Genomic DNA, 24,721 nt, shown 5'->3' with positions numbered 1-24,721 from the left:
ATAACTCATTATTGTATTATTGTTATTATTATAATGTGAATCCTATATCATCAGTTTGATTGGAGCTATCTTTCTAAAATTTCATGCATGCTCCCCACACGCTCAGAATATTACCCGTATGTAAGATCTATCAAAATGTTTCTCTTTGGCGATAAGATCGATGTATGTGTACAGTGAATGTCACGTACATTTTAGATTGGCTATCATTGAACGGTATATAGTTCGAGTGAAAAAACAATGTAAAGAGTGAACAATATGTTGTTTTTTTGTAAAAAGTACATCAGACGTGCTAAGAAACGATTTAAAAATCTGAATCGATCTGTACGTATTTTAGATTTTATTTTAAACGAACTGTCGTATAAATCACGTGATATGTCGTTTTGTTCGTGAAATACAAAATTATAAAGGACTTAGAACAATTGGGTCACTTCCAATTTTTTGATAGTTCAATTCTACGCAAAAGATACCCCCAAAAAGAAATCTTTCAAATATGTGACAGTGTTACTTCATATAACTAGAAATGAAGGTTAAGCATCCCCATAAGCGTTGACTCATCACTCCCTGGAGGCACATCAATTAAAGGGACTCTAAGGAACCGATAACTTCTGACTACGTCTCTCATTTCAGGACTATTTTTCCATGTCATGACTACTGAGATACTTACAGGGGCATCAAGACTATAGATATACTGACCAGCCCCCTGGCACTCAAGCCACATTCCTGTCCCCCGAATATCACCAGCCGCTCCGTGGCGCTGGCAGTATTCTGCGGCGTCTCGCTGCCATCAGCTGCTACCAGCTGCCACTACGGCTAGCTTGCGCCGGTAAGGAGTGTTAGGGCGCAAGAGGGGGGAACACCGAAATATGCCAGCGCCATGCAGTACGAACTATATGTATATGGTGATCACAAGCGGAGACAGTTCCCTATATGAAATGAATAAGAGCGCCAGGGACCTGGTACTGACAGTCAATCCAAGCGACGAAAGCAGATGTTTAACAAGTGATCCTTAGGTACATAATTATGAACAGAAGCACATCTCCTTTCAGTAATTGAATTAGTTTAACAAACTCCAACTTTACACGAAATATGTAAAAATATCTGAAATTGATTATTTATCATTTATTTCTCACCAAGAATTCTACGATTCATTGTTTGTAATATTGTTTCATTACCACACTAGGTTTTAGGTACGTGCATCATCTGTATTGTCTAATACCGCACCACTATATGCTAGATCCCAATAGTGCTCAACTTGATGTTTTTTGAAGTGTTCCCTTGCCATTTTTTCGATTGGGCACACCTTGAATTTTACCTCGCCAAAGTGTCGCTGTTTGCTTGTACCCTCCCAAACCAAAACACATCTATTAGGCACCTCGTTTCCATCATTATCCTTGACGATATCCTCTTCCCATTTTATTCGCCGTACCATCAAACGTTTATACTTGCTCAGTTGTTTAGCTCCACCCTCAACTACGACTACATTGCAGTCGCGAAACAACATCACACACCCGGTCAAGTATAATTGTTTGGCATTTGTTTCCACTTTGAACTTTTTCGATGCATTATTAACTAGATCTCGTATCCTGAAATAATTCATTTGAATATAGTTCTATGAACGTGGCCATCCCCATGTGCAGGGTATATATCAATGGATTACCTGTAAACTGCTACGTGTACTCCAAGGGTGGTATCCTCTTTCAGCTTACGAGCTTTTTTCTCGCGTCGTTGTTCCGCAGTAAGTCGACGCGCCGCGTTTGCATCCTCATGAGCCTTTAATCTCTTTGCCATCTGTTGGCGTACATGAGCCTCAATTTTTGTGGGATCCTGTACAGCTTCTGTACCCAAGACACGCATTAAATTAGAGATCCTCAGCTTTGGCTCAGGCGGTGGTTCCAAACCCAGGCGGATCTTCTCTTGTTCCTCTTTCCATGCTTCTCGTCGGTTCTGCCGACGTAATTTTTTACGCTCCTTCTTTGTCAGAAATACTGGCATGTAGATTGGCTTGAGAGGATCAGCTGTAAGCAAACGAAAAATAGATCGAAGACAATTAAAGTTGGTCATATTAATATACAAGCAGGTAATTCTTGAGCAAATGAAAACTCTGCAGTTACACACATATGTAATAAATATGGTTATTGGTAAATAGGGCAAGGATTTGAATTTCTCTGAAGATATTTATTCAAGGTACTGTGAGCTATAACACTCTTCCTTTGAGGATTTCAATTTTCATAATGCAACCGGAAAGCAGCTGAAAGTACTATTACAAACAATCTGATCGTCCAGAGTTTCATAACTTACTTGGAGGCCGCATTTGCGTAGGATGTTCAACCAAGTTTGTAATGGCAGAAAACTTGATTGGCATTTGTTCTTCGTCATCTGTGTAACATCCAGTAATAATAACCGAATCCCACCATTCAACATTGGGCACATCTTCGTTCATGGCCTCGGTCTTGGGGGCAATCAGTGCCAATTTTGTTGCCGAACTGATACCGGTTTTTCTGGCAATTTGTGATATTTCGTTTTGTAGTTTTTCCAATTGGGCTTTCATACGTATTCTATCTGCCAACTGTTGAAACTTCCCAGGCTCGTGAAATTTTAAGGCTCTCTTGTTTCTTTGGGCTGGCTTTGCACCGATCCGACTATCAAAAAAATGCGTATCCTGCATCTCCTCTGGCCCCTTAGAATCCTGCAGCTGGGCTTTGAATTCTTCCCGTTTCTTTGCTCGAATATTGGCTTTCAGCGTAGGAACTACCTGGGTGAGTTGAACTTCTTTTCCTGTAATATCGACTGTTCTTCCAGATTCATCCAATATCAAGGGTGTTGGCTTATCAGGGACTGGCAGGCTTCCCAATAATCCCGAACTGAGTTTATTCCTAATTTGAGCCTGAAGTGCAGCAATCTTCCGAGCTTTGTCAGAATCATTTTTACTCAACAGTCCCTGATTGTACATACTCCCTACGGACGGCATGGATTCGCGAGCTCGGAACAAGGGTCTGACTGGCGGCATATCATCTTGCCGTATCGCCTTTAACGCCCGTTTGCGCTCCTCGATCTCTCTTTGAGCATTCATCATCATTTGTTTTATCTATAAAAAAAAATGTAGCAGAGGAGGAAAATGAGGAGATGAAATTCTTAACCAAGCATTGATGAATGTTAATCGAATGGTGATAAGAAAAGTCAGTAAATCAACTGAATCGATTTAATTGGATGAAAAAAAATTAAATTCCTTAGCGTAAGCGAATCTACATTTCGTGGGTACCATTTTTTTCGTTGATCCAAGTCAGCGATAATGCGACTAACTGCAAATACTTTTGCTGATTTAAACGAATGTATCAGTCGAAACAATAAGAAAATGGTTTCCATACATATGGTAAAACAAAATTTATCTACAAACACAAATAGGCTAATAAATTTACCTACTTTCAAATATTTTGTTGGTTGAAAAAAAAACCATGAAACTCTAACGTTCGTGGCAGCTGGGAAAACATAAAGGTAATGAAATCGATGTTTTCTGTGTGTTGAATTAATGACATGAATAAAATATTCATGTCGAGCATTTCATTATTCAACTGTACTATGTCGTCGGCTTTTTCAGTGCAGTTAAATAGTTGAAATATTGATGAAATCCTTGCATTTTGTACATAATCTTTTCATGTCTGCTGGCAATAGCTTCATATCACTGAGATAAGTGTATTTCGTCATCTAAGTGAGCCAAAGTTAACCCGAAATCTATGCGATAGTTTGGCATAGTGGCAACAGATGTACGATTAGGTGGTATGATAAGTATTAGTGAGCAATCCCCGATTCGAATCCTGATCAAAATCATGCAGCCTTTAATCAGAAACTAAAAATGTGATTTATCCAACTTGCAATCAATTATAAGTTATTTGCAATACTGAAAAATCCACCAACTGTCGTAATTAGGCTAAAAATTTTATTTTCATTTTTGATCAGGACCTTTTCAAATGACTGCAGGACATCCTTTCATTCCATGATTCAGTCTCGTCAAACGAAATATACAGTAATTCTAATAAAACATAACCTTACTTTATAACCTGAGCATTTTTTTATCTGAATGATATGAGACTCAAGTTAACAAGTAAGTTGTTTCAATAGATGATTGAAACACTATACTGAACTGAATGTTCAGTTGCTTGTACCTAGCTGTGATTTTTCCAACCGAATATTCAGTTCCGACGACTACAATTTTTTGAAACAAACAGAACATGATCTTGCATTCATCAAACATTTGTTGGATCAAGAAGTAGGATATTCAGATTAACAAAATGATTTTTATATCAACTATAGAATAGAGATCGTTCAACTTAATATTCCGTTGACTGTACATCCTCTTACTTGTGTTAAGTAATAATAAAGTCAACAGAAGTAATTTTTATTTAGTTTGAGCAGCTTATAAATTGTTGTAACCAAATATTCGTATCGCCGTCCGTGAATGCCGCATTTAGTTGATCGAAACAATTTTTGTGATACAAAGCATTTTTGCCCTCAGTTCGGGTACTAGACAGTGGATTTATAAACTTAAATGTACCTTGTCAGCAGACAATTGTGCTTCTGTAGGTTTTTCGTTCATGAAATCGTCTTCTTTTGTTTTCGGTTTCTTTGCATCTCTGTCCTTATCCTTGTCATCGGTATGAGGACGTTTCTTACTCTTTTGGTTAGCTTTGGTGTCATCGTATATTGAAAATATTTTTTCCATCAACTTGGTAGCCTTCTTTTCTTCCAAGAGTGCCGAAAGTTTGTCTAAAACATAAATTGTCACATACCACATATACAAGTTGTAAAAAAATGTTTTGACATGCCATCAGAAGATGAATACTTATCTCAAGTAAATTGACTAAACGCTAGGTAGTAGCGTTTTATTGAAAACTTGAAATCACTGAGTGAAAAGGATAAATGAATGAGCGACACAGTTCAATGGTTATAGTTGTAGATCAGTTCGAATGTCGGTGATATAGAGAAACTTACCAGCAGTTTTACGCTTGTCGTAGCCCGAAGTGATGCAGTTTATAGCGGTAGTAACAATTGACGGCTCTCCAAAACCCAGAAACTTATGTACTGCCTTCTCTATTTGAGGCTTCATATCATCTATCTCTTTGCGGGTTAGATAAGCCATTGTAATAAGTTGTGCAACTGGAATGTCAAGAAGTAGCAAAAAGTCAATTTGAAAACTGCAAAGAATTACTCGTTGAACCCCAAAGAGAACAAGATACGGACGACGTTGTTGTATCATTCAGCCCGCACGTGAGTAACCGAAAAGTAAGGCAGGGTAAAATGAAAAATACATTCCACACAGAAAACACTTGATAAGAGTCTTGACCGTGACAAAAACTGCTTAGACCGCAGAGGTTAGATTTGTACTAAAACTAGCCATGTTTATACTATGGGTGTATTCCGAAATATACTCGCAGTACTGCAAGTACTAGCAACCGCGTTCCGAAACCGCGCGACAGCTTCCTGCCGCCAGTCTGTGACGTCTGAAATTTGTGACGTATTGACTGTGACTACTACGGTCTGGGACGTGAGGCAGTTGCAGTACTTGAGAGATGGCCGCGTCCTCGGTGTAGCGTTCCGCTTTTTCTGCAACTGGCAACTCGAAGTAAAAACGGAACGCAGTTCGCAGTTGACTGCGTGACGTCACGGTCGGCAGTACTGGAAGTACATTTTGGAATACACCCAAATCCCGAGATCGCTAGAAAGAGATGGCAGTATATCAACTGCGGGTGTGAGACAAAGATAGCACCAAAAACGGTGGAATCGAAGTTCTGGGGGCTTATTACAGTTTTTGGATTGGGTGAAAATGACGAATGTGAGCGGCTCACCCTATTTCGGTCAATCTCACCTCCTGAAAGTGCGAGTTTCCTCGCGCGAGCTGACTCGACACAAAATTTGATGTGAGAAGGTGAAATTGAAGTGAGTTACACCCGTATTCATAGTCCTTCCTTGACAGCACAAGGAGCCTTATTGGCCTCCTTCTTTCAAAGCAGATCTCGAGCTTCCTTGAGGAAAGCTTCGGCACTGCGATTGGCAGTTTCGTTTTATGTAGCCAACGCTTGCGCTTGCGCTTGGCTACTATGCACTTATGACCCGTATGACGCAGAGATCACAGCTAGTCTACAAGTTAACCTCTTTGAAGTTATACACTCTCATCAACCGACGCAACTTGACAATGAAAGCCAAGCGGTTTAAGTTAGATTTAAATATAACCGAGTGACGCTTCGATCAGCAGTTTTACCACCATAAGCAATCCCATATCCCTAAATATGTCTTCCCTCCTGGAAGGGAGAGCCAAGTTGTGACTATGAAACGAGGATGCCTCTGAGATTCAAGGAAGCCTTCATCAAGGCGTCCTTTACCCTTGAGATAAGGAGCGACTATGAATACGGGTATAAGGCTGCCGTCCCATGGTCCGGAATTTGTTCCGTCTCCACGAACCCTGAACCCAGTGACTTTTCAAGCCCAAATCGGAGGCGTTCCGGCTCCACTGATTTACGGGATGCATTTTTCCTACTGTCCCATGATACGGAAATTACACACACGGAACGATCGCCGGCAAATTGCGATTGTTCCTTTTAGCGCTGAATTTGAAATGCGCTAGGTGATTGGGTGTCGGCACTTCCGGGCCTGTGCATTCCGTGTCATGGGACACCCGATGCTGACAGAGACGGAATCGTATTACTCACACAAGCATATGTATTGTTTACATGCTTACGTTACATGCTTACGTTAGGCTGCAAATAAGAGGTTGTGATATGAATATTCTCGAATTATAGGTTAGAAATTGGGTGATATTAGGTCAAACGTGACGAAAGTTTTAATTATTTCCACTTCAACAACAACTACAACGAACAATTAAATAAATGAATTTCGTATTCTGAAGAATTTTATACTTACAGGACCTGACGAATTCAGTTTTGTCTTTTGTTACGCACCCACACACACACAGATACAGAGATTTGTTTGACAGTTCGCAAATACTGGTAATGCACATGGAACGGAATGTCCGGAACACTTCTGATTGGGGCTTGAAAAGTCACTGGATTCCGGGTTCGTGGTGTGACGTCAGAACGGTACCTAGTGGAAATCTCCAGATGTTAGACACCGGAAACATTCACACGCAGCTACAGCCAGACTCACATCAGTAGTTTGGGTCACCAATTACCGATTAAGTATTGAAATACACCGGACAACGGGCATTCTGTCGCTCTAGTCGAACGAACCGAAGAGGGAGAAATTGTTGGATAAAAGATTTAATTTGGCTTACCTTTTTGAGAGTATTCTGGATGCGATGACTTGTAGATTGGTGAGAGGTTTTAGTGGAATAACTGACTTTAATATTTGGATATTTTGACTAACTTGGTTTATTTTATAAGTTTGATATTTAAAAGTCACAAACGCAGAGTTACACAGTGTAAGATCTTAGACTTAGTAAAAATGGAGTTGAAGCTCGCTGAACTTTTGGGCAGAGTAACGTTGTATGAAAGTTTTAATGCAAAAGGCTAAAGGATTTTACCGCGAGACTGTACCGGAACTAGATGACGAATCTGGAGGTAGAAACACAAGAGAGCGATCGAGTGATCGGTCGCCGTTTTTATAGGGGTCGATCGTTGCGCAGAACGATCCCCCTCTCTAGTTTTTTGGTCGCCTTTGCGCACCTCCCCTCTTTTCTAGGAATTCTAATTAGGGCACGACATCTTCGCCGCATGCACGCCTGTGATCTTATTTCTTTAGCTATTACTATATTGTAGGTTTTTACGTATGGTATATCGCTACTTGGTGCGGTGGTGTAGGTGCGTGGACTTGGTTCCGTAGTTCTCCGAACTGCGTGAGCTTTTCGTTGTGTCGCCAGCCCCCTTTGTGGCGCCAGCCCCCTTTGTGGCGCCAGCCCCCTTTCTGGCGCCCTTCAGCCACTTAACTACCTGTCTGCCTCTTAATATTTTTGCTATCTTGCTCGTTACAAAGCCCATATTTCATTTTGGTTACCTGTCGTTTGTTAGTTTTATAGTTATATCTATATAGAATTGTATATGTATTATAGTCGACTACTGTCGTTGTTAACCTGGAGTACAATAGCAATTGTTTATGAACATAGTTTGTTATTTGTTTAACATTATTAGAATCACGCTGCTGCGAATATCTTTAGTTGTTTGTGTTATAACTATCTTAACAGATTTAGGCCGGTATTCATAGTCAGTGCTTAAGACCGGACTCGAATAAGACGGTCTTATACGAGGCCTTAAGATGGCGTTTGGTTCCATAGACGTCAAACAAGACGGTCTTGAGACGCGGCAAATAAGACGGTCTTCATCAAGTCGGTCTTATTTGAAGCGTGCTTACAAGGTTGCATAGTCCAGTCTTATTTGAAATAAGCATGGTCTTGAGCACGCAACGTTTCATAGTCAATTAACGCAGTCTTATTTACGTATCTTGATCAAGTCGAGTTCGGACTGCACTTAAGCAAATGCTTGTTGCCTAAATATTACTCAATTGTTCTGATGCGTACGAAATTGATAATTACGAATTGTTTGGAAAATATTATATTCAAACAATATAAATTAACAGGAATAGATTGTGAAGGAATGTTTGGGAAAGTGCAGCTGGGACGGGATTATTTACTGTAAAAGGGTAGCAACGGAAACTTGCAATTGAAATAGAGGTTATGAGAGCATTCGCTTTGAAAAATTTGTGAAGTGAAGTGAATAGTGAAATTCTATTGACATGGCGAATATGCAAGATATGTTTAATTTCTACGATCAGATCGAAGAAATGAATAATATGATTGAGGTGGTTGCAATGGTCAACGTTGGGCCGAATGACGAAGACGAGGGTGAAGTACAGTGAGCTCCGAAGAGATAAATCAGAGATGGTCAAAACCCGTTCGAGTTTTATTCCGAGCAGGAGTTCAAACGGCGATTCCGATTTTCAAAGGATGGTATTATGTACGGAATACTACCTAGAATTGAAGCTGCCTTAGTCAGTGCCAATAATCGTGGTCTACCAATTCCACCTGTCATGCAATTATTAATATGTCTACGATTTTACGCTACCGCTAGCTTTCAAGTAAGGATCATTGTGATTATAATTCCTGACATTCTACTGAAAATATAAAGTGATTTCATGGCTTCCTGTGATCATGGAATAAATGATTGCTAATACATTTTGTACTGTACAGCTCGTCAACGGAGATCTGATGACTATATCGCAGTCTACAGTATCGAGGATAATACACAGAGTATCGGCTCAAATTGCATCATTGATTCACGCAATTATCAAATTTCCTAGTACGGAAGCTGCTATGATCGCAAACAGAGATCTATTCAGACAACTTGGTGCACGCAGGGAGGGTATCGGTTTACCTGGCGTTGATGGCGCTATCGACTGCACTCACATTCGATTATGTCATACGAAATTTGCAGACCTGCAGGAGGTTTATAGGAATCGTAAGGGATATTTTTCCCTCAATGTACAGGTATGTCGCGTTGGTGATAACCGTTTACAAATACCATAAGTTGCAATTAATTTTATCTAGGATACAAATAAACAATACTATTCTATGAAAATCGGTACTTTTAATTTAAATGATACCACAGGCAGTTGTCGGACCCAATATGGAATTCTTGGATGTGGTTCCGGAATGGCCTGGAAGTAACCATGACAGTCGAATATTCCAAAATTCACGAATTTACATGCGGTATCATGAGAGACAACTTACTGGAACCCTGGTTGGAGATGCCGGCTATCCGTGCTTGCCATTTCTGCTGACTCCACTGGCAAATCCAATTACAGATGCTCAACAAAGGTAAGATAAAGATTATCGCATTACTTTAGATTTCGATAAGTAGTCATAAAATTGACAAAGTATACATGTGTGAATTAACCAAGTCGGTATCTTGATAGGTATAACAACGTACAAAGCAGAACAAGGCAAATTGTTGAAAGAACATTTGGAGTTTGGAAGCGACGTTTTCCTTGCCTATCCCGAGGTTTGGGAACCAAATTGTTGTGCTCTACCACAATTGTTGTAGCTTGTGCCGTACTACACAATTTATCACTAACATTGGATAATGCTCTTCCGGAAGATAATCGCATCGAGGAAGAAGAAGCGGATGAATTGCCACCTCAAGCACCGCATTGGCAGCCTGGAGAGGGTTTTGCAATACGCGAAGCTCTAATCGAACGGTTATTAATTTAATCAAAATATATGTATATCAAGTTAATTTAATTGTAAAGACTAATTGATTTTAGAATGAATATACTCCAAATATTTAATAAAATTGAATTTAATCTGCACAAACAGTTAACATTAGAATACATATTTTACTCATAACTTATCATTGGTTCTCATTTTATTTTTAAACCCCTCACTTACTCATGAAAATACTGATATGTACGTAATTGTACTAAGCGTCAGTCTTATAGTTACGATAATACTTATGAAAATTTGTCTACGTAAAAATATTCAATACATTATAAATACAGCCAGTAAATAGAACTAAAGTTGCTCTTTTGAACTTTGAAGATCAAAGGTTGTCCCTTTCACGCGCATTTTTTTGCAAGTCTGCACCGGGATTCCTTTTAACATATCAATACAATTTATTTATCAATAACCGGTATAGAGATTTACATAATGATATAGGTTAAAATATGTGTATATAAAAATTATATACACATAAACATACAATATAAAATTCTTTTTCTTCTTCTTCGTTTTATAGCTATACACCCACTACAAAAAATTGTACGCGATTTGTTCCCGTTTTTTAGTTCCACTACGTGGCGCTAACGTTGTTGTGTTCATAAACTATAAAAATACTCAAGAGCTGCATGCCTATACGAATATCTTGCACAGGCTGAGAAATAAAATCCGAGCATCTTATTGGGGGATACATCGGAAATATTCCGAACATAACCGAACGTCGAATAAGACCGTCTCAAGCTCAGTCTTCGTCAAGACGGTCTTGAATGAAATAAGCTAGCGCTTGAGACCAAATTCTTGACGAAGACCGTCTTGTTTTCCGACTATGAATACATAGCATCTCAAGACGGTCTTGAACGAATAAGACGATCTTCACCAAGACGGTCTTAAGCACCGCCTTGAGACCTGACTATGAATACGGGCCTTAGAGTACTTAGTAATTTGATGATTCATAGCTTTAGAGCAGGTTTACATGTGTGCTTTTGTATATGGTTCCCTTCTGTAGTTGTTAATTCTTATATTGATATAAATCGGCTTGGAAGCTTCTAGAACGTTTTCGTTTCGTCGGTAAGTTTCCTAATGTATTCTCTAGGTGAAGCTCTGTTGGCTCCACATTGGAGATCTGCATTGCCTTCAAAACGTTGCGCGTGTTGCCTACAATACGGCGTTGCGAAAGAAGGTATAGTTCATGCTGGGTAATTAGCATTCACGGTTTGATGGTTTTGCAGCCTCTGGTTTTATGGGTTGCAGCAGTGCTATCTTTACATTATATTGGTTATGCATTTATCTATGGTTTTACAGTCTTCTATACTCCAGGCTATATAGTAAAGCGTATGTTGCTTATAGTATAGCTCTCACCTCCGAATGCACAAATGGCATTGTTGAGTGCTATATAATAATTGGGTATAATTGTGTTAGTTAATTATAGTGTTAATATGATAGTGATATATAATAACGTATAATAGTATTATAGTTCTCTGTGGTACGAAGATCTCGTAACATGGTTTTTAAGCCTTGGCTAATGAATTTCATAGTTATTTCCATCTAGGGATATTCCAAATAGTTAGACAGTTGTTTTAATTTCTTATGGTTACAAGATTCTCGTACTTCGAGTTTGGTTAGTTGATAAAAGTAACATGCAGTAATAATAGTCGATAAAACATACGGACGTTCCGGTCGGATGTTACAGTGGAGACGGAACAAATTCTGGACCATGGGACGGCTGACGCACACTCCTCAGCAATCCCTAGTACACTACCCTAGTTCTTTTTACACTCGCGAGTGTAGAGTATAGCTAGCACGAACAAACCTAGGCCGTGTTCGTAAATTGACTGCCAGTACTAAAAATTCCCTAGGAAAGAGACAGAGCTGTCCATGAACTCGGCAGCGCAAATGAGATAAAAGATTGCCGACAGTACTGTCAGTCAATTTTCGAACACGGCCAAAGTGTAACGAAAGTCTAGTGACATTTGTAAAACAAACAGCGCCATCCGACGTCACGTCCGCTAAAACGAACGCGCAAGTGTACACCCCCACGAAAGTGTAGAAAGTGTAGCTAGCACGAACAAACCTACTACCAAATAGGGCCTTTAAATTGGGATTGTCCGACCTTTATACGAGGCCCTAGTCGGTACTTGCCATCCAATTTTCCTGACACACCATCTCCCATAAGGCCAGCGCCCTTTAGTAGAGTATGAACTGCATCTTCACGTTGACTGACCAACGGTCTTCATTGTAGATTCACTGTTCACCGACCAAACCTGACCAAACTGACTATGTTGCATCCGTCAATCAATGTCAAGCTACTGTCAAACAAGTGAAAACCAACAATCATTTTGAAGGAAAAGACGGAACAAAGAACTGTCGAATATTGCGACATGCCTGGAGGTTGCAGATTTCTCAAACAGTCAACACGTTTACAAGAAAAGTCATAATTGTATAAAGATGGATTTCGAAAGCCCTGATGTTGAAAAAGATTTTCCTGGCTTGTACGCTTCGGAATCCGGGAGAAAGAGCAATGAAAGCGACTGTAAGATATTAATGATTCTTCATCCTAGGAGCACGGGCTCATTTTTTGCTTGCAGAAATCGCACACGCATATTCACACGCGCGCGCGCGCGATAGTATTACATTCCTCCTGTGGAAACTATGTTCCTATTTCGGCATAAATCTCCCAATTTTCTCGAGAGTCGAATAAATCTTCATCGAGTTATATAACTTGTAACGGACATATACATGTAGGCCAAACTTCTGTGTAGAGCTACACAAGGTTCACGAGACTTGCGTGTAGTTCTAAGTATTGAAGCGTAGCATTTTTAATGACACCTGTAGTGTCTGACATTCGACTTGAAATTTATAGTTTTAAAAATCAAACAAACCACTAGTTCAAACAATATTTATGTTGGAAAGTTAGTGACGATGGACACGATAGGCCATCTAAGAAGGAACTTCTCATTGGCAAACGTAAGGACAAAAAAGACAAAAAGGATCGTGGATATGCTACGCTAGAGGGTGAAAGCTCCCCAGAAGAAGACATCGAAACTAAGTATTGTAATACTTATGCCTTTATAGTAATAATGCCTTTCATGCAGAAATTATATTCATTTTTTTAGTATATCATGGAAAAAATAGAAGACAACATCTATCAGATGTTATCTCTAATTATGATACTTTCTCAATCAGATATCTCAGTTTATTGAATTGTTGCCTGCTATTCAACACATATTTGTCCACGGAATTAATTTCAATAATTATCATTCAAATCGCTGAATCATGTGCACATTTGCGAAGATGTATTGAAGGCAACAAAAGTGTCTTATATAATACTAATATGGATTACGCGTCTTTTTTTTACGTCTTTTCTGGATGTAAAGCAATCACTTTTACGACAGTATAAATAAAGAGCATCGAAGTATGTAAAAGTACACTATAACATCCTAGTATTTCAAAGTGCTCTTTTTCGTACTTGGTTAAAAATAAAAATTGTGAGCCACACTTCTATTACGTAAAGTATTATGTGCACCATGGAGGGAAATTATATTTTGACTCACGTATTTGCAATATTTGTCTTCGGCTTGCGTACACATGCTCACTTACACCTCATATTGCAAACTTGTGCTTGGCGTGAAAAGATCTACTTTGCTTCTTTGGTGCACAACCTACTATTACAATTACTGATTTCTGTTTTGCTTGAAATCTTCCGTAATTCCTCATAATCGCTTTTAGTGAATTTTTTCTATCACGCTAAACCTTGTAAGGGTGCTCACTATTACATATTCTTAATCAACATTAGCATGGTAGATCTAATTACGTTTGCAGCCCATTAGCTGTTGCCTGTCGATTGGCTGAGATTCTGAAATTAATAGCTTCTGTCATCACTCAGAGATGCATGGCCCTCATATTTTCTTTACGTAAATACTATTCCCAGCTACTCTGTTTTTGCTTGAAAAAAATAAGAGTGCTTAACGAATATGTCTAACAACTGCTTTGTTTCTAGTTGCGGTGACTTAATTTTGTTGATTATACTTGCTCTAATTTACTTAACAAACTTATATTTTGTGATAAAAGTTTTTATTTACTACGTACAAGAGACAAGCAATTAATTTCTTACCTAATAACATTTCCACATGTTATTTAGCTATGCACACTCACTCAAGACAGTTCTTGTAGGTTTAGATATGAAATTAGTATCTTATATGGTTGAGACTATTACAAATGAGTTAACGGCTTCTGCGTATCGCATCTATTGACTTGCGATATATTTACAAAATAGATGTAAAAGGGACTTATAAATCCCCATCCTACACAAACGTTTTTGAATTTATATGTATATATATCTAATGAAAGATAAATGTGTTTGGCCATCTTTTCATATTGTACGCATTGTACTTCTTAATGTATACATTTCGTAGGAGTCCATCGAAGTCAAAAAAGTCTAAAACATTCAAGTTCCCATCTAAGAAGGAAAAGCGAGAGAAATCCAGAGAAAAAGATGGTAAGGAAAAGGAAACAGATAAAGAGAGAGAGAGGAAAAAAAAAGACAAAGACGACAAGGATACGGACAAAGAGAAACGTAAAGATAAAGATAAGGAGAAATCTAAACAAAAGTTGAAGGATCGCAAAAAAGGAAAACATTGGGAAGAAACTGTTGATATTGGTGGTAAGACAACTGCAGAGAATACTGAAGCCCTGTGATTGGGGTGATATACCAATAAAAAATTAATCAATCTTTATTGATCAACATGTTTCAGAAGAACAACCAATCTTTGGCGTTGCTCTTCAAATGGCTGTGGAAAGAGGCCGTTGTCATGACGGAGTGGAGCTTCCATTGGTTGTAAGAAATTGCATTGATTACATTGAAGAATATGGCAAGTCAATAGCATCAATAATTATATCTTTGAATATTTAGTGACAACTGGCTAGACGGCCAGGCTCATGTACTTCATCTTGATGGTCAATTTGTGTGGAAGTGCTTTTGCAGTATAAAAATATCAAGGTCTAGAAGAGGCATTTAAAAGTCTCCTGTGTAATCATCGACTGGAGTGACATATAAATGTTATTCAATTATTCAAGTCTATTATTGTCTATTAGGGAGAGAACATCATATAGCTCAGGTCCGCTCGAGCACTCCGTTTATAGCAACAAAAAAATTATCTGTAGCTGATCAACTCTGGTATTCTCCAGTCGAAATTTCAAAATGGCCTGACACTGCAACGCTTACATGTATCTGCAAATTTTCTCGTTATCGCTTCCAGGTATGACTGTGGATGGACTATACAAAGTTTCAGCAGTAAAATCCAAGGTCCAACATCTGCGAAAACTTTACAATCAACGAGAAGTGGTAGATATGTCAGAGTTTGATCCCATGGTGGCTACAAGTTTGTTGATACTATTTCTCAGGTTGTAATTAAATTCTGACTGAAATATTGTTCAATAAAAATGAAAATATACCAGGTACGTAATTACGTGGAGTAATCAGGATTTCTGTCTCCTACCTTGCAGAGAGTTGCCGGAACCAATACTTGAAAATGGCGAAGTTGTATCTCGATTTGAACAGGCAGCTTCATTGAAAGAAGTTGCTTTGAGAGAAACGCAGCTAATTGATTTGATAAGTCAACTACCCAAGTGTAACAAGACTCTTTTGGCATGGGTGATCTTGCATTTAGATCACCTCACTGCACATGTGAGTGTTCGGGAGTAAATATTCCTTGTAATGCTCAATGAAACAAGGTTCTTATTAAATTTTAGGAAAAAACTACCAAAATGAATGCTCAGTCTATTGCAATGACACTGAGTCCAGTTTTGCAAATGAGCCATCGACTACTCTTGGCATTGCTGTTACATTGCAAAGCATTATTTGCAAATGTTGAATTATCCAAGTATATTCCACCATTGGCCTCTGGTAGTCCAAACTTACCAGACACTATGGATGCCATAGCTGCCGAGTTGGCCAAACAAGAATCATTGCTGTCTCAAATTCATATGCAAATGAACGCAGGATTTGTAACCAAATTGAGAGAGGAACAATTGTGGGAAGTGCAGCGTCTCATAACGCAGCTCAAGGTGAGAGGTTTCGCAATTTCACGAAAAAAATACAGATTCCGGAAAGGAAAAGAATATTAATCAAATCTCAGTATCAGCAAACTAGCCAATGAGTATAAGTAAATTAATATTCATTTCTTAGTTTGGAATGTTTGTGAAATGTTTGTTTTGGAAATGACACTCATCCTGTAGGTTTGAAAATAGTAGTACAGATTGTAGACTTATTACACTTGTAGAGAAAATACAAAACTGTGCAAAAATTGGAGGGATCAACGCACAAAAGTTTAGAAGAAGATTTGAAGTTAGGCGACGAGGGTAATCTTGATATCAGTTTGCACAAAGCTAAGATCGTTCCTGAGGAAGATAATAGTTACATCAAAGCTGATTATCAGCCATTGCCTATGGCTGTTGTAGCCCATAAAGAAAGTTGTTCTCAAAGTATGGACGAATCAAACGACCAATGTGATACACCTGAAGTGAATGAGAAATTAGGTATGCTGCCTGCAAGTAAACACGTTTCGCAAACTAAATGCATCCAAGAAAAACTGGATGCATCAGCTAATGAACTAACACCAGACGAAGTAGTTAATCGAAACAGTGGGGAAACTTTGCAAATTTGTATGTATAATATTTTGATTGAAACGTGTATTTGTTGAAAATATTAATTCCAAATGACATTTATCGCACACTAGAAAATGTGATTTATACCTGTTTTATTAAAGTGAAAGCTCGACAGATATCTCTCGATAGTGACGAGGAACTGAGAGAACGGCTGATCTATGGCGAATTATTAGCAATGCAGGAATCACTAGGATCGCGTATTGCCGAAGAGCGAGGTGAAATAAAACGATTGGCCGAACTTTTGACGAATAAGGACTTTGAAAGAAGTAAGCCCATAGCAGTCCCCTGTACCCCCGAAGAAGCCGATAGGGTTGCAATAATTGAACTTGTTCTGGAAAATCAGATGCTGGAGGTAAAAATTACATTTTATAGTCGCTTTTATTTAATACAGTATACAAGAACATTAATTTCTGGTCAATGCCAAGAAAATTTATACAAGGGTTCGCATTCAAAGTTGCCGCATTTGAAAATTTTTTAAGCAGCACTTCTGCAACGAAATATACCACTGCGTAATTTGTAGCCTACAAGTAGTTCTTCCGAAGCGATACAACACTTTCTAATTTTCAAAGGTCTTTTTTGATCAAGAAATAAAAAATAAATAAATAAACCTGAATGAATCATGAATGAAAAAGTTATCAGTTCTAATAACAAGGTCATGAAAATTTTAGTTTTGCGTGAAATGAAACACTAAATAAGTGACAGCTTTACCAATTACCGACATTGTCCACATCTTTAATTATGATATATATAGGTATGTAATACAGCTTGCATTAAGCATTTTGAAGCAGTTCTCATATTTTTAATTTATCAAACGTTTAAGGGACGTTAGACTGTACACATTTTACCATGTGAAAATTTTCAATTGTTTACGTCCCTGAATTGTTTTTGCGAACTCTTTTGTCCGATGAATGACTACTTGTAGCAACAGTATTATTTGGAAAAGATTAAATTCCCCTATATTTTATATACATAACAAAATTAGCGTCTTATTATTATTTTTTCTTTAAATTAAACTCTAAATAAAAAAGAATGATTTAAAAAAAAAAAAAACGAGGTTGCAACACTTAACAGGACGCGCTACTTTTACATGATGAATTATTACTATAAAATTTCGTGGTTTTTACAATAAATTGAGTTATTTTATTTTTAATTTATTTTTTGATTTTATAAGACAGACTTAACAAATTTATACAACAAATAACAAATGTATAAAAAGTTTCACGGGTACATGATCATGAATAAATTTTTGTTCCACACTCCTTTGTGCGCGTCTCCATTTGAACACTGTTGTTCATGAGCTAGAGCGGAAGATAAAAATAAAAATTTATATTCTTTTTAATATTTATTTCGAAAAGTATGAAATTCTATAACAATATTTCATGAATCTTAAGACTGGATCATCCACAAAAAACTACTCCCGAGCTTAAAATTTTGCAGCCTTATACTTTGGTCGTATAAAATAAGTATGACCTGTCTATATGTTATTAATTATTGTTTTAGAAAAAAAAGGCCACACTTGTGAGAACTATCATTGAAGAAAATATAGCTTGCGTGGAATTACGTGCACAGTTCCTGATACAACAACTTTCAGATCAAGACTGTATGCTTACTGCAAAAAAAATTTAATGGTTTCTAAGGTAAAATTAAACAATAAATTGATTTATGAAGATGTTTCTTAAACCAACATACAATATAAACCGACCTGACTCTCATGTGTCTTTGACATACCTTTGTGATGCTATTAGAAGGCCTTCAACAATCAGTATATTATAGTTAGTTTTTAAGTAGTGGGTGAATTTTACTTGGGCAATTGAACAATCAGCCCTCATGTCTATACATTAATATAATATTTATAGAGAAGTCGCATTATCGTGCAAAATCATTTATTATTGTATACATTTAAAATTCTTCAATTTGAAAGACCCATGAAAATCCGGAGCTGTATCATTCTGACGCGAATGTTGGAAAATATCTTCGAAATAATCCTCGTAACGTTTGGTTATATGGTGATTGTAGCCATAAAATTTCACCGATATTACTTTTTTGGGTTTAGTAACAGCAGGCTTGAACATAACCCCTGTTGTTTTGTATTCGTCAAAGAGCTCCACTGGAGATCTTAAAAAGGAGGACAAGAATATGTTAAAAAATTAATTCCTACTATTATTATCAGAAAATGTTTTGAAAGCACACTTTGAAACTATCATCAAAAGTGGATCATCAAAAGTGGTTCTTGTTTAAATATAGTAAATTGTCTCTGCATATAGAATCATGCCTCGTACTCACAATTTCCCAAATTCTGGCTCTAGACTGCCCTCTCCACTTGTAGGAACTCCTCTTGCAATATTTTTCGCCATTTTTTGCACCATTGGATGATAGTGCCTCTGAAAGTGAATGGTATTGAATCAACAGACGTATAATCACCAATTTGTGCTGAAAAATGCTATTTCTTTTAAGTTTACTTGTAAAGGAACCAGTTCCCAAAAAGCTGAACGTTGAGCATTGCAGTATTCAGGTTCATTCAGCACCGAATCATAGAAACCTTCTCCTATGGAGGAATCCGTGTCCAGTAAAATGTCAGTGGCTTTTCCAAGTTGCATCACTATTTTGATGATAGCTAGTATCCCAAGCGTACCATTGTGTTCTAATTGTAGTGCCAAAATACTTATTCGTTTCAGAAAGGCAATAAGTCGATTCTGTGAGATGTTCTTACGTTTTTTTATCAAAATGTTACCAAGCGTTCGTAAAATAATTATTAAATCCGCATGATTTTTACCCGCATGAATACCAAGTAAGTTTCTATAGAGGTGTGAATAAAACCTGAAAAACAAAAATCAAATAATTTTTCCGCATTTAGTCCTTTGATATTGTTATGCGTGGATCACAAGTGAACTATTTTTGCAGCTCATAATTACCTTGATGGATCAATGTTCAATGCCTCCCCTTGTCCAGATAAAATAACAAAGACAGTTTCAATGCAATATAGTTGCTCTCTCAAAGTTAAGGTATTACCTTCCAATAATCGATTCAGAACATTAACTAAATCTTGATAGAACTCTATATTAATGCTGTGTGCAAACCTACAAAAAGTAAATAAATGTTCTTTCGCATCACACCACTTGAACAAGCCCAGTTTAAATAATGCAGTAAAGTCTAATTCTTTCTTTATACCACTTTAAGGACATAAATCACGTCTTTCTGATTGGGAAGGGGGACCAATTAGAGGGGTATGTAGATGCACTTGCTGTACTTAGGTCCTGGTGCCTCTTGAGCATTCAAATGTAAAAGGCTTTGTTATTATCAACCCAAAAATTAGTCGGCAATAGCACTTTACATAGTTGGTGTATTTGTATGCATATTCCTCCCTGCTTGGTCTGTCTTCGCCTATCAAATTTGAACTGGCTCAAAGATGTCTTATCTCTACCCCTAAGATACTTTATTTTGTGAGAAAAAAATGACGCAGCAATTTGTGCTTGGATGAAAACATACTTAGCTAATCCTTGTAACGTTACAGACAAAATTTTGCCCGTTGGGATTTGCTTCAGAATGCGGAAGTAAATAGTAAATACTATACTGGTTATATCGGTCAACACCCGTTGCTTGCTCTGTTTATTCTCTTCCGCTTTAGTCTCAATCATCTCTTTTTCAACTTGTTCTAGCTTCTTTTTTCTCTTCCGTTCTCGTTTACTCATAGAAATTAATTTCTGCTTATGCATCTGGAGTTTCTTCTGTTTCAATTCTTCCTCTTTGCCCTTATCCAAATTTATATCAGAAATTTTCAGAACCAACAGTACGGTCAATAATTCCACATAAACTGAGTGACCCCTAGTTTTTATATATTGATTTATTCGACGCACAATCTGTAAAAGGCACAAACAGATAAAGACTGGCAAAGTACTAGCGTTAATAAATTTTGAACAAGACTCAGAAAAATTTCCGTATCTATTTTTTATATTTCAATGATAGATTAATTTTATCATACAAACTCTCACCACAAGAGACAATTCGCCACGTTTATCTTCTTTGAATATCTGAGTAACACATTTAGCCACTATCTCCCTTACATTTGACCATTTACTATCCAAGTATGGAACCAAAAGGTTAGCAATATTGACAGAGAAGTTGAAATATGGATGTGCGATCAAAAGCTCTGACATACAAGTGATAGCAATTTCTCCCAATATTATTTCCTGCTTTTGTAACTTGTTCATGTTCAATTTCTTTCCGTTCAACATGCTAGCAAATTTTTCAAGCTTCTGTAAGTACAACTTGTAGCTTTTCAACATTACTGCTTCATAATTTTGTAAATTCAATGTCTCCCGTTTCACTAAAAAATTTTATTTTATATGTATCGGTTAGGATGATATATCATCATATAGAATAATTTAACAAAATGTGGTGTTTTGGACAAATTGAATTGTGGACTAGGTCAGTAATTAGTATCATACATTTAACTTTATCTTGGGGGATTTGTTTAATGCTGTAGGAAGGTAGAATGTCCTTGAATACTTCCAACAAGGATACCATTGCCAATTTCCTAACGGTAATATAAACTTCTGGATGCTCTTCTTCCATAAGTGACAAAAGTACTTTCAAGTTTCCAGCCTTCAGTTCAGGATTTTCTAATAGGCCACTTGACAAAATTCCGATCTTGAAACGACGTGATTGAAGTACCTCTTCTCTGCATGCCAACAATTCTACCATTGATACTGGTTTACTTACATCTATTTTTCCCTCCTCCTGAAAAAAAGTGTTATTTAATACCATGTGCATTTTTACATAAAAACATACTTCTGATATGCCACAGGTCTTGAAAGACTTTCCCCTTTTACAATGGATTTACATCGCTTATAGATGTCAATACAGTTATCCTTTGTCTAATCAGTATTCTCAGATTTGGGTAATTTCTTACAATATATTCTAGGTTTAGTTCCTGGTCGGTCAATTCCTCTTCATCTACAGATTGTAGACCATTACTTTTACGATCCTGTTCAATTCTTAATTGTTCGTCTGTATCAAAGTTCTCTATTTCACTTAGTGGAATATGCCGTTCAATTAATTTATTTTGAGATTTGATGGGCAGGAGCATTCGTGTACGACTGGTTGTAATTGTGGTGTTGACTGTCGCATTTTCATACTTCTCCTCTAAATCATCAAGTTCTGTAGATTTTTTCCGTTTTCGTTTGATTTCAGGTTCTGATCTAGATTAAGACAATGCAGAAAGTGACTTGGTTTAGGGTACGAGCAAGCTGGGTGACTCCTTCAATTTGGATATATTTTGAGATGAATTAAGATTAAATTTAACAAAATATCAAGATGGTAGTATATTGTAATTACAGACTGTTAAAGAGAAAATGAATCATCTGACATCAATATGGTTTCAATTTTCTGACTGAATAGGTGATGTTAAAATCACCCAAGATCTTTCTCCATTATAGAAATTTTGTTAGCAGGAATTTCTTTCCATTCAATCCCCAACGGAGATTGCGTTTTATTTTTAATACTCCATAATACTGACCCAAGTTTTTATCACAAGATTGTATATAAAGACATGAATTTCGATTAATTACATACTGGTTTAATGTAATTTGGTTGAGAAGATTGTAACTCTGGTTAGATACGGCTTTTTTCAAAAATTCCAAGTCATCTTTTTCAACCATTCCAAGCATATCTTCACCATGATCACTCTCATCTTCTGTTTCAACATTTTCTGACACTAGTGTTGTAGGTGGCTGTTGCAACTGTTTTTGAGTTTTACGGTTTCTACGGCTCTTCAATTTTCCCTGCTTAGAAAGTTTAGTCCTCGTCTGATTGTTCCTTTTTATCTTACTGATTTTCGACTTTGCTATTTTCTTGAAAGAATGATAGAAGATGCATATTAATAAAAGCACTAAAATGTTATGGAACTAAAGTTACTAATATTAATGTAATGAAAAATCAGGGAAAAAATCATCATTGTCCAATTTTAAAACAACTTTCAACGAGCTTTTCAATACATGAGTATATTTTTTTAAATTATGTTTTGCTAAGTTTGAAACAATCCTAAAGGTGTGAAGTAACGATTTTTCCTCAACATGCATTCTTATAATAATGTTACTAACTTCAAACTTATTAAATGCTGCATATTCTCTGACCACTGGGATCCAGATTGCAAAAAGAGCTGTTGTTAAGTATGGATGTTACGGTGCGAAAAGTTTGTATCAAACAGTAAGGGTAAAGTAGCAAATAAAAATTCAAAATATGTGTCTCAGTTTGTTATAACACTATGGAGTAGGGGTGCACGGTATTTCAGTATCTCCTTCCTCGAAATGTATCGGTACGGGAATACCGAAGTTTCTGATAACCTAAAGTTATTTAGTACAGTTCAATACAGATTTTTCTTAATCTTTTTTCCGACGATATTTGTAGATTAAAGTCTACCGACATTTCGATATTTCGGTTAACCCAAACTACCGAATACGAAACCCGTAATGAAAATCGGTACCTAATTTTCAATACCGCGCACTCGTACTATGACGAATCGGTTTTGTTTACTATTCTAAGACCTCTGGAAAATACGTTTTAATTCATCTCAAGCTAACTTAGACATAAATATAGTTATTACTGTTGATTTTAAGAACATTTACGTAAGAACAAGCTAAAATGTGAGAAATCACAATTCTCTACAAGTGTCGAAAGTGTGAATTTCCGGGAATCCATAATACGGTATATAATTTTTGATGCAATGAGCAGATGTGTAGTATGGCGCGTTGCACCATTAGGTTATGTCACCTTGTGCAATCGGGTGAAGAAGAATTGTATAGTGCAAATATATATTTGAATTCACTTGACTTACCCCCATATCAGAACAATGGTTTTCAAACAGAAAGAGTAAATGCTACTTTTATGCAGACACCACTTCCAGCGTCAATGAATTTCAAAATTGACCCAAAGCACGTGGACGACGCGGGATCGTTAACTCACGAGCAGGCTGATCTCTGCTGATGTCGCTGATGACCGCGGGACAACATTCAATGCTGGGTGTATTCCGAACACGAAATAAGAGAGAATGAGACCGAACTCTGCCGAGGCCGCATCCCAAAAGTGGGATCAATTTTCCAGCGATAAAAAAGTGAGCAGTTCGCTGCGAAGAATAACGGAGATGACGAGTCACGCATGCGCAGTACGACTTAGCTGCGTCCTTATCTCTCTCGCGTAAAGTGCGAGTGAGATAGTTTTGTTATGACAGTGAGGTTAGTTTTTACGGTAAGATGTCAGCGTGTCGTGTACCGCAGTGCAAAACCAAATATAAAGACAAAAATAACAATCACACGTTGTTTAAAGCTCCCTCGGTACGTAACGTGATCATAGAGTGATGGTAAAACAAAATTATACTTCTGTTTATGTTTATTACCAGATTGTACAATAAATTGAAATTGCCAACAACAAGCAAGAAATATCGTTTTTATGTATATATCTAATTTGTGAATCCTTATATTCTACATCCTAACCTTATCTCCTAATTCTCATCACTGTAGCTGAGAATTTCTATTATGTAAAACTTGTATATATCCTGATTCTCCTATTTACCATTTACAATTTTCGTATTGAACATGATTGATAAATTGTTTACATTTAAAGCATGAGTGTAAAAAATGGTTGTTCAATATCCTAATGATCTGGCAAAGGCATTTTATCTACGTTGTTTAGAAGAACAATAAACTGATCCATATTAACAAGGATAATACATTCTCAGAGCGGCCAAATTTTATTGTCTATGTATATTTCAACGTGCATATCTGGTAAAACAGCAATCCTTTTCAATCTTTTGTAGACCAAAAAATGTGCGATCTCCTCGTGTAAAACCCC

General features: G+C 37.1%; 4 protein-coding genes and 1 long non-coding RNA gene across 12 annotated transcripts; 2 read left to right on the top strand and 3 right to left on the bottom strand.

The window, feature by feature from the left end:
- Window positions 1-1,099: 1,099 nt before the first annotated feature.
- Window positions 1,100-5,462, bottom strand: Prp3 (pre-mRNA processing factor 3). The gene is made up of 5 exons (XM_046630753.2): window positions 4,987-5,462; window positions 4,550-4,761; window positions 2,299-3,085; window positions 1,658-2,015; window positions 1,100-1,583 (listed from the first exon to the last, which is right to left on the bottom strand). The coding sequence occupies exons 1-5, from the start codon at window positions 5,249-5,251 to the stop codon at window positions 1,184-1,186; spliced, it is 2,022 nt and encodes a 673-aa protein (XP_046486709.1). The 5' UTR covers window positions 5,252-5,462; the 3' UTR covers window positions 1,100-1,183.
- A 2,779-nt stretch (window positions 5,463-8,241) lies between these two features.
- LOC124221509 (putative nuclease HARBI1) lies at window positions 8,242-10,637 on the top strand. The gene is made up of 4 exons (XM_046631599.2): window positions 8,242-9,078; window positions 9,191-9,487; window positions 9,609-9,817; window positions 9,916-10,637. The coding sequence occupies exons 1-4, from the start codon at window positions 8,956-8,958 to the stop codon at window positions 10,208-10,210; spliced, it is 924 nt and encodes a 307-aa protein (XP_046487555.1). The 5' UTR covers window positions 8,242-8,955; the 3' UTR covers window positions 10,211-10,637.
- Window positions 9,605-11,139, bottom strand: LOC124221510 (uncharacterized). Its single transcript, XR_006883836.2, has 2 exons — window positions 10,698-11,139; window positions 9,605-10,590 (listed from the first exon to the last, which is right to left on the bottom strand). It is a non-coding gene; the product is annotated as an uncharacterized lncRNA (long non-coding RNA).
- A 1,086-nt stretch (window positions 11,140-12,225) lies between these two features.
- On the top strand, window positions 12,226-23,969 carry Rlip (Ral interacting protein). 7 transcript variants are annotated; one of them, XM_046633181.1, is made up of 12 exons: window positions 12,226-12,344; window positions 12,453-12,743; window positions 13,124-13,259; window positions 14,626-14,873; window positions 14,965-15,081; window positions 15,469-15,613; window positions 15,716-15,896; window positions 15,962-16,276; window positions 16,492-16,873; window positions 16,978-17,228; window positions 18,377-18,513; window positions 22,067-23,969. In XM_046633181.1, the coding sequence occupies exons 2-11, from the start codon at window positions 12,659-12,661 to the stop codon at window positions 18,500-18,502; spliced, it is 1,986 nt and encodes a 661-aa protein (XP_046489137.1). In that variant the 5' UTR covers window positions 12,226-12,344; window positions 12,453-12,658; the 3' UTR covers window positions 18,503-18,513; window positions 22,067-23,969. The 7 variants fall into 7 exon arrangements, 6 of the variants coding, with proteins under 6 accessions (XP_046489137.1, XP_046489142.1, XP_046489143.1 ...); XM_046633183.2 differs by having other exon boundaries at window positions 12,241-12,743; window positions 16,492-16,747; XR_011177535.1 differs by lacking the exon at window positions 22,067-23,969 and adding an exon at window positions 17,545-17,627 and having other exon boundaries at window positions 12,242-12,743; window positions 18,377-18,556.
- On the bottom strand, window positions 18,743-23,849 carry Noc3 (Nucleolar complex protein 3). Of its 2 annotated transcripts, XM_046633179.2 has the most exons (11): window positions 23,709-23,849; window positions 22,448-22,725; window positions 21,786-22,074; window positions 21,322-21,613; window positions 20,866-21,200; window positions 20,363-20,733; window positions 19,789-19,953; window positions 19,587-19,693; window positions 19,336-19,517; window positions 19,160-19,257; window positions 18,743-18,991 (listed from the first exon to the last, which is right to left on the bottom strand). In XM_046633179.2, exons 1-11 carry the CDS (start codon window positions 23,712-23,714, stop codon window positions 18,763-18,765), a joined length of 2,352 nt encoding a protein of 783 aa, XP_046489135.1. In that variant the 5' UTR covers window positions 23,715-23,849; the 3' UTR covers window positions 18,743-18,762. The 2 variants fall into 2 exon arrangements, with proteins under 2 accessions (XP_046489135.1, XP_046489134.1); XM_046633178.2 differs by having other exon boundaries at window positions 19,336-19,693.
- Window positions 23,970-24,721: the final 752 nt, after the last annotated feature.

The sequence above is a fragment of the Neodiprion pinetum genome, chromosome 6, assembly GCF_021155775.2.
Source record: "Neodiprion pinetum isolate iyNeoPine1 chromosome 6, iyNeoPine1.2, whole genome shotgun sequence".
Taxonomy (NCBI): domain Eukaryota; kingdom Metazoa; phylum Arthropoda; class Insecta; order Hymenoptera; family Diprionidae; genus Neodiprion; species Neodiprion pinetum.
This window is presented reverse-complemented; position numbering and strand designations above follow the sequence as displayed.